The sequence below is a fragment of the Corapipo altera genome, unplaced genomic scaffold, assembly GCF_003945725.1.
Source record: "Corapipo altera isolate COAL_440 unplaced genomic scaffold, ASM394572v1 61016, whole genome shotgun sequence".
NCBI classification, from domain to species: domain Eukaryota; kingdom Metazoa; phylum Chordata; class Aves; order Passeriformes; family Pipridae; genus Corapipo; species Corapipo altera.
The window spans coordinates 240372-256459 of NW_020885063.1; the positions used below are offsets into that span (position 1 = coordinate 240372).

A 16088-nucleotide genomic window follows, 5' to 3' on the forward strand; every position below is an offset into this window, starting at 1 on the left:
CCCAGCCCCAGGGGGAGCCCAGCACCAAGGTGAGCCCAGCCCCAGGGTGAGCCCAGCCCCAGGGGGAGCCCAGCCAGACACCCCTCCAGCTGTTGGTGTCACTGTCACTGCAGCCCCCCCTGAAGGGCTTGGCTCTGACGTGGCTCCCCTGTTAAATGCTTTCAGTCCCTTCTTTCCTGTTGCTCTCAGTTGTTGTGTAGTCCCAGACCACGTGCCCAGCAACACTCTTCATTTTCTTTTTCTTGTAGCTTGCAAAGGGTTTTTTTAATCTCTTTTTTAAATGAAATGTTATAAGGAAATTATATTAAGCATTGAAAACAAGTGGCTCTCAGAGAGGATGATTTCTAAAAGGCAAGAATTCTCTCTTTGCCATCATTTGTCTTGAGGTGCACACTCAGTTTAAACTTAAGTCTAAAGATTGATAGACAAGGCAATGGAAAGCTTGACTGCTCTTAAGTCCCTGACAGGCACTGCTTTACCAAAGAAACTCTGATATTAAGACTATACTTTTGCCAAGTGGTGGAATGGTTTTTCACGGAAAACCAGTGTCCACCTAACAGGATTACTCACGTGTGCTACAGTACAAAATAACTTGCTTTGCTGCATTTCATTTTGATGAAGTGCTTCTGCATGGTGAAATCTGCTTTGGTTTAGTTATATTTAGAGGCGAGATGATGTCAATCTGTTACATAAATTCAGCCAAAAACCACATTCGAGTTTAACAGTTCATTGGGGAATTTGATCATGGAAAATTCACGAGTCTCTTACAAGAAACTCTTGAACGGGTTGTTTGTCCCTGTTGTTCTTGCATGGCCAACAGTAGAGTCTGGAGATAAATGGCATTTTTTCTCTGCTCATGTGGGGGGTTACCAAAGTTGTGCATATTTGAAATAGGAACTTGAAAAGGTTCTGCCCTCAGGTTGTCCAGAACTTCACTTTGAGAATATTCTAAACAACCCAAGCATGTCAATGTGGCTGCTTGGTGCTGTGGGCTTCTGTGACCTCCAGCTGCACCAAAGCAGAGCAGCTCCCATTCCATAATAGGCTCTAGTCAGCATAACTGAAGCTTTCCTGGATTCCTCCAGAGCTATTTAAATCTGCAGTAGAGCAACATGGAAGTTTGTTTGATCATTGCTTAGAAAGGGACAGAAATACTACAAACCTCAATCTTATTTCTAAGAGACTTCAGTCCCAAGCTGACCCCACAGCCCATTTCATAACAATTGTGTTGCAGGGACTTCAGAGGGCAAACTGTGCAGCAGCTGTTGGAGAGTGTCCCTCACGTGTTTCTGGGAATAGAATTGCCCCAGTGTGAGCATTTCACTGCCTGTGCAGGGGGTTCTTCCCCAGGGTCAGTGGCACCAGTCACCAGGGCCCAGTGGGCACAGATGGAGCCTCACCCAGGGAAGAGTTCAGGGTCTGTTCTTAGAGAGGAGAGGTGGAAAATCACTCACCTGGCCTGAGGTCCAGTGGAATTTCAGCTGGTTGTCATGGGCTTCCATGTCCCTCTCCAGTCAGTGGCTCTGCCCATCTCATGTTTGCAGCATTTACCTGCAGTGAAGAAAGACACAGGTGTGGTCACAAAACAGAGTTTAGGAGTTGTCAGAGAATCTCAGGATGTAAAACCTTGGCTGTGGTGTCTGACTGTCTTGGAGCATGAGATCATTGTGTGCCTCCCCCTGGAGATGTGCTCAAATGAGATTTGCCCTGTGAGCTTCGTGTTCACCTTTGCTACTGAATTGGAACAAAAGCTGCCACTTGGTGCTGCGTTAAGAATAAAGCCAAGAGCTGGCCTGAGGGTTTTACCTGGTAGGTGACAACTGTGGTTGGTGCCACAGTGACACGTTTCCTCTCTCCCCCCAGGCCTACACCAGCCAGTTTGTGTCCCTGGTGATGTTTGCCCTGATGATGTGTGATGACAGGATTTCCATGCAGGAGCGGCGCAAGGAGATCATGCGTGGGCTGAAGGGGCTGCCAGGTAGGACACGTTGGCTGTGCTCTCCAGGGGATCCCCAGTGCCCAATTAAACAGTCCCTGGGGGTTCAGACAAAGGGGAACTGCTGCAGTCTTTGGGAACACCTGGATCTGAGCAGGCCTGGACCAGCCACCCTGGTCAGTGAGTGGAGAGGGGCTGTTCCAGTGACTTGGCAGCCATATTCTCTCTGAGGGCTCAGACCACTAAACTAGACCAGTAAAACACTGAGTCCAGGCCTGTGAAGGATGAGCAGTGTGTGTAGTTTGAGACACAGGCTATGAGCACACACAATTTGGATTCTCCTCCTTCCTTTTAGACTTAATTAAAGAAGTGCTGAGCATGGATGATGAGATCCAGAAGTTGGCCACAGAGCTGTACCATCAGAAGTCAGTCCTCATCATGGGACGTGGCTACCACTATGCCACATGTCTGGAGGGAGCTCTGGTAAGAGATTTCCTTATTTAAAGCTGGTTCAAACACATTTAGCTGTGGCCTTTAGATCTCTGTGCAGGGAGCAAGAAGGGCCTACAGGGGTTGTGAGTGCAGCTGGCAGCTCTGGTGTGTGACCAACCTGATTGGTCAGGTGGGGGGCACTGGCACAGGCTGCCCAGGGAAGCTGTGGCTGCCCCATCCCTGGAAATGTCCAAGGCCAGGTTGGAGCAGCCTGGGCTAGTGGAAGGGGTCCCTGCCTATGGCAGGGGATGGCACTGGATGAGCTTTAAGGTCCCTTCCAACCCAAATCATTGCGTGTTTCTGTGATTATAAATAGCTAAAAGTCACCCTAACAATGCTGAGGCTGCTCCTCAAGAATTCCCATGTCACAGGCTACACTGGGTTGAAAGGGTGTCTTTGCCCTATTCACACTGGGAGTGCTTTATTGTGACACACTGGGCACCCTAATAAATCCAGGTCTTTGATGTGTTGGGATGAGCTTTCCAGAAACACTCACCATCCAAAGCTGTGTGTACTTTCTAAGCCCATAAATTGCAGTTTTTACATTTGAGGAGACTCCTGTTGGTTTAAGTGCAGTCCCCCAGTGACCTGCAGGCATATCCCAGCCTTTGCCTGCCCAGTCAGACTGTGATGGGGGATATGTTGGCTGATGGCAAGTGACAAGGGCTGTGGTGGGTTTGGTGTTAGGACTGTGAGTGTTAGTGGCAGCCCAGCCCAGGGGCACTGCTCAGATCTGGGTTTTCAGGCTGACTCGTTTGCCTGTTGGATCTGGGGAGAGCCAGAAAGCTTTAAAAACTTACAAAGTGGAGGAATCCACAGAGGTGGTTAAAAAACAATAATCACAAGTTTGCTCCAATTTTATGATTTTTTTTCCCCCACCTAGAAAATTAAAGAAATCACCTACATGCACTCGGAGGGGATCCTGGCAGGGGAGCTGAAGCACGGCCCCCTGGCACTCGTGGACAAGCTCATGCCTGTCATCATGATCATCATGAGAGACCACACCTATGCCAAGTGCCAGAACGCCCTCCAGCAGGTCATTGCACGGCAGGTGAGGACCTGGAGTGTCTGCAGGGCGTCAGAAATGCTGCTTTTAATAGAGAAGCAGTTCGCAGGTTGTTCACTTCAGTGTCACTGCCCAAAATGGGAACCCAGTAAATATTGTGGGCGTTTCAAGAGCAGTTCTTGCAGCAGCCTGGTGTGCTCTAGTTAACCCTTAAATACCCTCCAGGGCTGCCCAGGGGATGTGAAGCTGTTGGGTTCCAAATTAAGTGATAAGTTTTTGCTGCTGATGCTCTGAACAGAATGAGAAAAGGACTATCCAAACCTGCTTTTCCTCAGCATTTCCCTCTGTCTCAGGGGCGGCCTGTGGTGATTTGTGACAAGGAGGACATCGAGACCATTAAGAACAACAAGAGAACCATCAAGGTTCCCCACTCAGTGGACTGTCTGCAGGGGATCCTGAGTGTCATCCCCCTCCAGCTGCTGGCCTTCCACCTCGCCGTGCTCCGGGGATATGACGTGAGTACAGCACTGCTTCCTTCTGCTCTCCTGTGTGCTCTGCAGGGCTGGCACAGTGCCTGGGTGAGGCTGGCAGGCTCTGTGGGTTGTCTGTGTAATGCTTGAGCTGCTGGAACGACCAGGGTGAAGGGCAGCCCTGGCCAGTGCAGACCTGGGGGGAGCCCAGGACACGTGGCTGAGTCTGGTGCAGTGGAGTGTCTGTGCTGGGAGGAGCTCACAGGGTCTGCAGGGCTGCTAGGAGGCTCAAAGGAAGGTAACAGTCCTCAGAAGGGTGTTTGCAAGCAGTCTGTTGGTGTTAGGTACTTGGTCTTAACACAGACACTGGCCTCGACCTGTTATCAGTGACCTCTTATCATCTGAGCACTGCAACAACCTGGACTAGAGGGATTTGCTCCTGGTTTTTGACAGAGGAGTTGTAACAATTAAGGTGATGGACTTTTTCTGCACTGATTGTGCTAAATTGATATGAGAATATGTTCAGTTGTTTTCAATTTAAAGCAGAACAAACGTTCCACACGTTACAAAGTTCTACACAAACAAACAAAGTGTGTAAATACTCACAAGCGTGTTCTTTCTCCTCCCTCTCTGCAGGTTGATTTTCCAAGAAATCTGGCCAAGTCCGTAACTGTAGAGTGAAAGATCATCTGAATCATAGGGGCAAAGGGGAATTAAATGAAAGACTTTTTTTGGTACCAAAATAACTTGATTTTAAAGCCCCCTAGGTAAATCTTATTTTGGTAAATCATTGTTTGTGTATAAGATCACCATAATTCCATTACATTAGTGATTGTCCAGTTGATTCCACATGCTATGTCAATAGCTTTGGGTTTTTTTGAACAATAGACTTCCATGAAAGATGTTAAATGGTTTTCTTAAAGATTACTGAGTCTAGTAGGTAAGAGGCCCTCTACTTTACTTTGAGATGATGTCATTGTCTCTGCCCCAGTGTGGCTCATTCCAGTCATTGATGAGAAAGCATTGAATGAATTAATCACCTGTCACGCTCTCAGGCAGTGAAGCAGGACCCCAGAATATACAACTGGAACAAGAGCTGGTGCTGGTCATGCTTGTGCAGATATTTTACCAGGGAACCAAACTGTAAACAAGCCTTTGGGGTGAATTTCTGCCTCATGTACAGAAGGGAATCCAACTGCCCTGCCACGACCTCCTCGATTCTGGGCACGTGGGGACTGTGCCAAGGAAGTAACTTTGCTTCAGCAGGATTTTATCTATGCCAAAAACATAGCAAGTGACAATCTCGTGTAGCCTCGGTGGCCTGGGCTCTGTTGACACCAGCACAGAGCTGCTGTGCCCAGTGGGACACTGGATGTGACTGGGAGCACTGGGGGGAAGGAGGAGCAGGGCCAGTGCTCGCTCTGTGCTGGTGTTTGTTGATGCTGTGGGCTGGGTTTTGTTGAACAGGTGGGAGTTTTCCTTGCTGAGGGTTTTCCCCTTGCCCTGAGCAGGGGGGGACTGTGACACACCTGAATTCCAGCTTTGTGCTGTGTTTTTGCTGCAGGTCACTCACTTCTCTGGATGCATTTCTGTATTTTTACCTTGTGTCTCTCCAGCAGAGGTGGCACTAAAGCTCCTTCCTGGAGGCTGACTTAGCCAGAGTCCCCTAAATGACACCAAGGGCTCTGGTTTATTTAGCAGCAGTTTATATGTGTCAAATTCAGCTGGTTTAAAATTGAAGGGGATAAAAAGGCTCCATAGACACAACAGAAATAAATACCCTGGTAATAGTTTTATAACAAGCTTGCAGAGAATCAGAAATGACATGGAAAATATGCCCTCAGGACTTAAAACCTGACTTGTTCAGAGTCATCAAAGGGCAGTTACTATGTATTCCCTAATGCAAAAGGGTGAATTTCCTACCATCTTGCTGGGTTTTGAATTAGCCTTACACAGGCACCCTAAAAGAAAAACCACGCTACCAGGCATAAAGTGAATATTGCAGGTCACTCACTGCCCCTGAAAAGGGCTTTGCCAAGTGCAGTGGCTGGGGACTGTGAGCCCTGGTTCCCCTGGCACAGGGTGACACTGCTGAGCAGTGACCCAGGCTGCTCCATGACTGCTCAGATCCAGTGTTCCCAAAGACTCTGTAGCAATTCTACTTCGGATGAACCCACAGTGACTGTTTCACTTCAGTTCAGTGTCAGCTCAAGGCTCAGTTTTATTATGAGTGTGAAAACTGTGTGCCTGGAAACAACTTTTCAAAACCAATGTATGTGTTTATTAATCTGTCATATTCAGACTATTAATTTATGAACACATTGTGCTGCCAGTGTCTGTTTAAGAACAAAGTAGTAAATATTGCATTTTAGGTGAGCAGATGCTGTGTATGAGGCACTGCCCCATGACAGCTGAGCCTCTGCCTAGACGTGACCAGTAGCCCTCCCTGCTTCAGCTGGAGATGATAATTGTCCTTGAGGAAAAAACAAGGCATGTTTAGTGCTGACTGGTGGAAGACCACTCCTCTTCCTCCCCCCACCCAACTTGCTTAAGAGAAACTGTGCAAACCTGTCCCGTGGGGGGCTGGATCCAGGCAGGGCTCCCCCTGGATCCCCCCAGCACAGGGAGGTGCAGTGTCCCACCCTGTGTCCTTGGATTGGGATCTCCCGGGAAACAACCCTGCAGGAGAATGATTTAAGATCTCTTTCCCTATTGCAGCAGGCCTTGCTTTTCCCCTGCCTTGCACAGGGCCCACCAGCTTGCCAGGTCTGCCAGCCAAGGGGGGCAGACCCCCCTGTTAGATACCAGTTGCTGTTCTGTAGAAGTTTGTTATTGCAGGCTGTTAAATATTTATGAAAGTTGTGTACAAAGAGGACCAAAGAACTGGAGTCTGAGTTAGAAATGTTAAGTCTGACACTCCCACGTCAGTGTAACTGTACAGATAGTGCTGAGCTCTTTGGGTTTGTGCTGTGACAGACAAATCCTTGTTCCTTGGAACTGAAGGATTGAACTCCCGAGGGATCAGGGGACAGTGGTGAGCACCCACCTCCTGCAGCAAACTGCCTGCAGTGTGTCCAGCTCCTGGCTGCTAAAGCAGGGGGGTAGCAGCTCCTTGCCACCAGGCTTTGGATGTTGTAGGGCTCGGTGTCCAAGGATGCTCTGGAGCACACCTGTGTGAAGAATCTCCCTGCTGAGCGTGCGGGGAACCCGTGCAGCGTCTCGGTGTTGTTGTTGCCATGCAGTGTGAAATGAGAATGTACAAAGGACTCTTTTAGCTTTCCTTACCTCATTTTGTCCATGTGTTGCATTTTGATGAACAGATGATGTTTCTCTTTTCCTTAGAAAACTTTTAGAATGTCTTGTGATATTTATTAACAGCCAGTCAGTCTTCTGCTCTCCCAAATGAATGTTTTGCTTACTGAGCCAGTAAAATTCTCTCCTTCCTCACTGAGGTGTTGAAAAAATTCAGTAGCCCTGTCTCTAAAATTGAGCCACAGGTAAATACAGGCTTTTCCATCTGGAATAGCAGCTCCTATTCCATTCCTTTGGTCACAGTTCATTTTGATGTGAGTTTTCCTCCCCTTAAAGGGGAGCACATGCCCATGGGTCTTAGGGGTTTTTAATTACCAAAGAGCAGAGAACTTCCAGCTCAGCACACATTGTTTCTGCCCAATGGGTCCCAGTCAGATTCCATGCTGACAGGAAGATTCCACACACACATGGAAATTAGGCTGCATGTGGAATATATGGAATATATGTCAGCAAGGTTTTCCCTCCTGGCTCTGCTGCAGAAGGGAGGGAACAGCCCTTTCCCATGTTTGTCACAGGAGTCAGCACTGTTGTACAAAGCAGTGTCTGGGTGCCCTGTCCTTGTGAGGGGCAGCACTGACAGGGCAGATCCATCTCCTCTTGGAGGTGGAGACACCCTCTGTCCAGAATCCTGCCTGGACACTCTAACTCAGCCCCCTGCACTGAGGGAACCAAAAGCTTCACACAGACCCTTTCCCAGCCCAGTGGGACAGAGCTCACAGACCTGACATGTAATCCTCAGTTCAGAGCCTTAAGCTGAGCCCAGACACACAGGTTTGGTTGAGCTGCAGTGTGAAACATCTAAAGGTGGAAGTAAAACCAACCCAAGTGCAGAACTGGGCTTTTCCCCTTTCTGGCTGTCCCTGGCAGTCCCTGATGCCATGAGGAGGTGCCTGGTGGCCCGAGCTGGATGGAGGCAGGGACTGAAGTTCAGGGCTTGAGTAGCATGTCAGTGTTTAGCTGTGGCTAATTTTAGATCCTACCTGAATGTACCAAACTTGCCTCAAAGCATGGAGTCCCTCCTCTTCGTCAGGAACAGGAAGAAGAAGAAACAAAGAAGTGTTTGGGTTGCATAAAAGGAAAGAAAACTCTTTGCCTTCAATATAGTTTCTGTAAATAGCCATTGGAGTGGCAAAGGCCACGTTTCCTCCCTTGTAGATCTCTCTGCCTCTGCTGTACATTTCCAGCTGGCTTTGGGTTGTGGGGACCAGACTGTACCGTGTTTCCTGTCGTGTGCTCGATGCAGAAGATGTCTTACTTTTGTCTGTAGCGTTTTATAATTTGGGTTTTGTCTTTTTGCTTACTTTTTTTGTATCTCACCCTTTGAATAAAATCAAGTGCCCTACATTAAACAAATGGAATTACTGGTCTTTAGTTAAATGCTCTGAGAACAGGTGTAACCCCTGTGGAAGTTCAGGGCAGGGTGTTCAAAGCAGAAAACCTTGGGGCCTGGCTCTCCCCTCCTGCCCAGCCAGGCTGTTTTCAGTCAGAGGTACAGCCTGAATTTCACCTCCCTTTCTCAGCTGTGATTTTTTTCCACTCTCCAAGAATGCCCATGAAATTCCCCTAAGGCAGAACTGTTTCTGTTACCTTCTGTACCTTAATTCTTATTTAATTACCTGTTTTCTGTCACTAAGTCAGACCAGTCACAGCCAGCACAGCCCATACCTGACTTGTGCTCAGTGGATATTACACACATTCCACAACTTCTGAAATTCCTGGTTTCTTTTCCAGGACAGAGCCCTGTCTGGGTCAGGCAGGGCCAGGCAGCTGCACGAAGCAGCCCCAGAGCTGCTAAGCTGGTACAATTAAGTGCATGTTCTGCTCAGACAACAGCTGGGGGCTCAGTCGTGGCTAAAACATGCCTGGGTGACCCCCAGCGACAAAAGGCTGTCTGAAATCCCACCCCTGCTGCAGTTGGAGCTGCTTGTGGATTCATTTCCTCAGGGATCTTCACCTCTCCAGGGGAGCACCATCAAACACATCTGTTTATTTTGTCAGACAAAGTGAGCAGCTCAGACTTCTCTCTCCAATGCCTTTCCAAGTGCCAGCACTGGAAGGTCCAGAGGCTCCTCTCTGGAGCTCCCTGCCTTGGAACAAGGGTCGTGTGTCCTTGAGAGGACAGGAAAAGATGGGAACAAGACTCTGCCTGCTTGGCTCTGCAGGGATAACCAGCAACAAACAGGTCCAGCAGCCCCACACGGGGGCTGTCCTTGCCATGGCTGTGGTCACAGCTGCCCAGGACACCAAAGGAGCAGGGAACAGAACAGGGACTCGTCCTGGGCAGTTGGTGGGTGCCTGAGGTGGCTCCAGGGCTGCACCAGCCTCAGCCTGTCCCTGAACACCAACTGTTCCTGGCTCTGCACCACTGAGGGCTGGGACGTGTCAGCTTCTGTCACAGGCTGGTGGGAGGGGACAGGGCACCCCTGTTTCTGTCCTTCACCCCAAGGGCTGGACCCTGAGGAGCTCCAGTGCTCGTTGCCCACCTGGGCCAGCGATTGACACAGCACGTCTCATTTGAGCTGATACACATGGCCCTGGAGAGGCAGCTGCAAAGGGCCACAGGCTGGGTCCTTCTCCACTCAGTCCTGAGCTCTGGCTGCCAGAAAACCATTTCCTTACATCCTGATGTGGCAAAGAACAGTCAGACACAGGGCCAAGGACCTACAGGCCCCATGCACAGAAACTCTCCCATCACACGCAGTTTGCCTCATATGAGCTGACACTTGCAGATAAATAAGCTCCCAGAAGCCAAGAGGGACTCAAAGAAAGGCACATAAGCATTTGGTTTAAATAAATTATATTAGATTGTCTGCTCCAAAGCTCTCCTGGGCCTCTCTAGAGCTCCCTGACACGTTCTCCTCACATCCCCACAGTGTGTGGACCCTCAGCACAGGCAGAGCTGAGCCTCAACCCGCTGCTGCCTCTACGCACCCAAGGAAGTTTCTTTAATTTGCCTCTGTTTACCTTCACTGGTATAAAGTGGTGCTCACCTGGGCTTTTGGGAGGGCTGTGCTTGGCCAAGACCCTGGGAATGGTGGTTTTTCCACACCTCATGTTCTTGCTTTTCACCACTGCAGAGCACACCTGGAGCACACACAGCAAATGCCCACATAGGGCAGAGAAATGGCACCTGCCTCCCCAAACAGCCAGTTCTCAGGTCACTGTAAGCTGCTCAGGGGGAAAGCACAGTCCATAGGGAGAAGACCCCTTTGGACATGGAAAGGTTTGGAAGGAGGCTGCTGTGCAGCAACGTTTGGCTGGACACAGAACAAGGAAGGGGTGTTTTGCTTGTAGAACTGATTCCCACTTCCCAGGGTGCTGTTTCACACTGGTTTGGAGCCGTCCTTAAACCTCCTGCTCTGCTGCCCAGGGCAGCTGCTTTGAGAGCAGTTCCTTGCACACCTCAAAGGTAAAAGCTCTGTGCTGATCCCTCCCCAGGAGAGCAGCCAGGCACACTCATCCCACGGTGTGAGGACACACCAAGTGAAGGAGCCACCCCCACTTTGCACAGGGAACACAAAGCCCCAGGACAGCTCCTGTGACCCACAGCCTGACCTGTGGGGCTTGTGGCTCCCAAGCTCTGCAGCAGCCCCCGGGATCCCCAGTGCCGGAGCAGGACCCCCAGGCACTCAGACCATCAGTGAGGGGGGTTTAAGGGCCTCAGCTTTAGTGACAGCTGAAGGGACTTCCTGGGAGACGTGGAAAAATGCTGCACAGGGATGGAGATTCCCCTCAGTGGGGCATCCTGGCCCTGCCACTGGTGAGCAGCTGCCTTCCCACTGCCCACCCCCCGTGCTGGGCTGCTCCTCCAGCACCTCCCTGCTGCTGCATCTGTTGGTGCCTCGCCACCTCCCCAGCTCCTGCAGCTTGCAAGGCCCAGGAGGAAGGAGGAACAGGCTGCAGCAGCCCAGCTTCATCTCCAGCTCTGCTGCAGCTCCCTGAGCAACCTCTGCCCCCAGAGCCCCGAGGGTACCCCGACCTCCTGGCAGAGGAGCCCACAGTGCTCTGCACTTATCCAACAGGAGACCAGCTCTGTCCTCTCCCAGAAGGATCCAAAACCCTTTGGTGCTGCTGCAGTGGCCCAGTCAGATGTGGACAGAGAGGCCACGGAGACATCCCAGACCATTGGCTCCCGTCAGAGCCTGACATGGCACTTGGACACTTCTTCAGCTCCAGCTCAGACATAAAAGCTGTGTTTCTGCAAGCCTGACCCAAAACCCACCCTGTGTGCTTGAAAAGAGGCTGTTTCTGACCTATTTCCATGCATTTATCAGCTGATTGGAACACAGTGCAGGCACTGGAGAAGAAAAGCTGGCTCGCCAGGATGGCCAGCTCAGTGCTGAGGAGGTGACCTGATCTCAGAGAAAAATCAGACCCACAAATCAGGCAGGACAGGACTCCTTCCCTCTCCACAGTCTCATTCTTTAGGCCAAATGAAGTATGTTCCCATGGTCCTTATGAATTCCTATGGAAACAGGCTCAAACAAACAGGCTGCTGGGCTGTGTCTGGCGGGAGCAGCAGCAGAGCTGTAACCCAGGATCCTGCAGGGGCAGTGAGCCCAGACACACTGGGGCACTCCCAGCAGCACCCCAGCCCACAGCTCAGCCCAGGCAGGCTCCCCAGGGCTCCCCTGCACTGGGACACACACAGGGACCAGTGCAGGATGGGTGCCAGTGTGGCAGGACGTTCAGAGTGGTGGGAGGGCACCCAGGCACCTTGTGAAGGACAAAATTACCTGCACAGGCAAACCTTGGCTGCACCAAAGTGCTGCTGCAGCTCCTGCTCAGAGGAGCAGTCAGCAAACCTGCAGGGATGCAGCTGGGCCCTCCCTGCTCCTCCATCCCCTCTGTGCCCAGCACTGACCTGCACCAGCCAGAGGGCCAGGGCAGGGGGTGGCAGGAACCTCCCAGCTGGAGCAGGACAGCTCTGGGTGCCCAGCAGAGCAGGGCACAGGACACTGCAGGGGATGGCAGACTCTGGCCAGGGAGTCACTGTGAGGAAGGATCCAGCAGAGCCCAACCAGCCTTCCTGCAGCTCCCAGGGTGCTTCTGGCCCCCGGCTCTGGGCAGGACACTCCAGCCTGCACGGGGTGACTCCTCTCATTGGCAAACCCCAGGGATGTGCCTGAAGCTGGTTTTATATCCAAAGCCACCCTCCAAGGCTATCAGCACATGGACACTGGGAAAACCCAGCTGGAGCTACAAAACCTCCTCTCCAGCATGAGAGCAGTGCAGGAGCACGACCAGGACAGACAGAGGGGCCCCTGTGGTCCAGGGCTGGACCATCCCACTGTGAACTGTGGCAGGGATTCCCATTCCTGCTGGCACTTCTTGCAGCAGCTCCTGTCCCCAGGAAGAGAGGCTTTCCCGAGCCCAACCTTGGAACTGCTGACCATTGGAATTCTCTTGGATCCAGCCAGCCCCAGCTGGGGCACCCTGAGGACACTCAAGGCACACATGCCCCATGCCAGATGGGACGTTCAGTTCCCAGAGGGACCTCCCTGGGGACACAACAGCAAACCTGAGGCTCCAGCCACTGCCCACTGGAATTCGGGGGGATTTCAGGATTACACCAACCTGGGAATGACACGCACAGGAAAAACTCCTGCTGAACCAAACTGTGAGGAGTCACAGCCTCTGTGACCCTGGATGTGTTACACCCCGTGTGACAGAGAAAGGCAGTCCTGCTTCTGCTCCTCCTCCTCCTCCTCCTCCCCCCCACAGTGGGGCTGAACAGCCACGGCACCTCCCTCAGGCTCTCAGGACAGGCTCACACAGGGCCTAAAGTGTTGGATGAAGGAAGTGCCTCCAGGGTGTCCCTGCAGGACCCCGGGGGGTGTGAGGGGGTCCTGAGCCCCCCGAGTGCCCCCAGAATGGCTCCTGCCTGCAGAGCTCTGGGCTCAGGGAGGGATTTGTGCTGCAGGGCTGTGGGGACACAGACAGGGAACAGGGATCAGCAGGGGCTGAAGTCCTCTGCCCCTCCTTCCCCTCCAGGTGCTGCCAGTCAGGAGCAAGGCTTGCCATGGTCCCAGGCTTCATCCCGGGCTTTGCTGGCCCAGCTGAGGGGGCAGGACTGGGCTGGGAAGCAGCTGCAGGCTGGGGCTCCCCTGGGTGAAGGCACAGCACAGTCACCTCTGAGAGGGTCAGGGTTAGGGTCATGGTCAGGGTCAGGGTTAGGGTTAGGGTTAGGGTTAGGGTCAGGGTTAGGGTCAGGGTTAGGGTCAGGGTCAGGGTTAGGGTCAGGGTTAGGGTTAGGGTCAGGGTTAGGGTCAGGGTTAGGGTTAGGGAAGGACATATGTCCTTTCTCCTCCCAGGACGGCCACTGCTCGACAGCCACTCTGTGCAGTGCAAGGTTCCAGTGAATGCACAGTTCCTGCTGAGCAGGTGTGACAAAGCCAGAGCTCAAACCTGCTCCTATACCCTTTGCAGCTTAAAATCTGCCCCATCTCTCCAGGGCCTGCTCTGTGTCTCATACTCACTCCTCCCATTTGGGTCACCACGTGTCCCAGTGGTGTCATGGCCAAGGCCTATATGCAAAAGCAAATACAATAATTAATTCCTTTGTAGCTGTCTTGCCTTTAATACATCAGCTGGATGTGACCAGCTGGAGTTACACAGGCCACAGCTCCCAGAAAAGCTGCTCTGGAGTAGATGTGGGTGGTTGCTTTAGTGTAGGAAAAAAGAACTTCAACAAGACCTGGGCTTTAACACTGTGGAGCAGCAACCCAGAAACACTTCTCTCATCAGCAGGAACAAGCAGGGAAATGTTCAGCTGGGACAAGGACTCCCAGCCTGGGAATGCTGCTCTCTGTGACACTTTCTGCTTGTTTCAGTGGCTGTGGAGAGCACTGTGGACAGTCCCGTTCCAAAGGGAAATACTTGCCAGTATTCCATGGCTGGGAAAAATAGAGCAAGAACTACAGCTGCTCCTGAGGCCCCAGAGCCTGTGGATGCTGCTTCCCAGAATGGGAATGGGAAGCACAGCCCAAAGCAGGGGGTCCTGAGTGACTCACAGGCAGTTTCAAAGCAGGACCTGATGTGGCACAGACCCTGTGTCTGCCTTACCCCGAGTGGGTTTGGGGTTCATGCTCAGCCTCTTGGTCCCTCAGGAGCCACAGCTTTCCCAGAGGTGCAGTGCAGGGTGGTCTCACAGAGAAACAACAGCCAAGACATTTCAGTGCTGGCCTGGGCCTGAGCCCAGCCTGCCCAGTGTGTTCTGTAAAGCAGCATCCCCAAAATACAGTCTCTGACTCACCAACACCCAACTCCCCCCGAGGGCTGTTTGCAGACTCCCCCACAGTCCCAGAGGTGCAGAGGAGGTGGCATTGACCTCCACAGTGGTTTACAGACGGGCCAGACAGAGCAGTGGAGCTCTGCCCCATCACACATCCCTTGGGAGCAGGGATTGACCCCCCCCATTGTGCTGAGTTTTTCCCATAGTACTTCCCTTGCAGTGAGTAATTCCACCACGGCTGGATCCTTACCCTGCACACACAAAGCCCTCCTTTGTCTCACCCAGCAGTGACACCCCAATACCCTGGGTTATCTCCAGGGGTTTCCACCCCCAGGATGACCTCGGGGCTGGTTTGTGGGTGCTGGATGGACACCCCTGGACAGAGCTGGAACCAGAAGGTGACCCCCTGCTCCCAGGGCTGTTGTTTTTATGGCTGCCTGTCCTTTTTGCAGGTGGATCGGATCACTGCCTCCAGAGACTGAGCCTGTCCTCGCCAGGAGCCCAGAGCCAGCTCGGCCACCTCGAGGAGCCGCAGTGGGGTGAGCTGTGGGCAGCCAGCCCAGGGCCTGGGGTGGCACCAGCCTGGGCTGGAACCAGCCTGGGGTGTCATTGACCCTGGGCTGGCACCGGCTGTGAGGTGACACCAATCCCTTGGGGTGCCCTGGGCTGACACCATCCTTGGGGTGTGGGTGAAACCACCCCTGGGCTGCTCCATCCCTGGGTGACTGACACCAGTCCTGGGGTGACTGACACCAACCCTGGGTGACACTGACCCCAGGCTGTCACTGACCCTGGGGTGACACCATCCCTGGGGTGACACCACCTTTGGGATGACACCATACTTGGGGTGACTGACACTGACCCCGGGCTGTCCCTGGCCCTGGACTGACATCCTTGGGATGCCACTGGCCCTGGGTGACACTGACTCCGGGCTGTCCCTGGCCCTGGACTGACATCCTTGGGATGCCACCGGCCCTGGGTGACACTGGCTCAGCCCAGGCCCCACTGAGGCAGCGATGGCATCAGTCAGGTCCCACCTGCCGTGCCCAGCCCAGCTCAGCACCCCAACTGTGAGCACTGAACAAAGCCCAGAACCACCTCTAGAGAAGTGGCAGAGCTCACTCTGCTCACTGGTTGTGTCTTGCACTGCAGTTCTTGTCTTGTTTGTAGGTTTGAAACAATAAAATTCTCCAAAGATTGTCTTGATTTTTCAAACAAGTTCCAGAAGCAGAGTGTTCTGCTTTAAAGATGCCAGTTTGTCTGCTCTTGGATGGTTTCTTCCCTTCTTGGCTTCTGCAGCCCAAGAAACAAAGCCAAGTTCATGACTCCCCCTGCTCCCCCTTCTCCCTGTTCAGTGGCAGTTTTGGTGGCTTTGACCCAAATTTCTCTGCTGCCTGTGAGTGTGGGGGGGTTGTGTCTCACACAGAGAGCACGTGAGGGATGGACCTTTTGTCCTTGTGGTAATTGTATCACAAGAGCCTGGCTGGACAGTCCTGCACCTCGTTCTGTGTGTACAACACCCCAGATCCATCTGGCCAAAAAAAGCCCCATCCAACCCCAAAACCTGCTGAAATGTCCATGGCAAGATCCTGGGAGTGGAGAAAAACTGTCACCTTTCATAGGACTGGATTAGAAAAC

At 52.3% G+C, this 16088-nt stretch overlaps 1 protein-coding gene across 2 annotated transcripts in view; it reads left to right on the top strand.

Moving 5' to 3' along the window:
* GFPT1 (glutamine--fructose-6-phosphate transaminase 1) overlaps positions 1 to 15310 on the top strand; it is a 41005-nt gene extending 25695 nt beyond the window's left edge. Inside the window, exons 15-19 of one of the 2 annotated variants that reach the window (XM_027669019.1) lie at positions 1864 to 1978; positions 2292 to 2419; positions 3312 to 3479; positions 3788 to 3949; positions 14903 to 15310. In XM_027669019.1, the coding sequence (XP_027524820.1) occupies positions 1864 to 1978; positions 2292 to 2419; positions 3312 to 3479; positions 3788 to 3949; positions 14903 to 14932 (603 nt within the window). In that variant the 3' untranslated portion in view covers positions 14933 to 15310. Of the gene's footprint in view, positions 1 to 1863; positions 1979 to 2291; positions 2420 to 3311; positions 3480 to 3787; positions 3950 to 4540; positions 8570 to 14902 lie in introns of those variants that run through there. The other variant, XM_027669018.1, reaches the window with a different exon arrangement.
* The last annotated feature ends 778 nt before the right edge of the window (positions 15311 to 16088 follow it).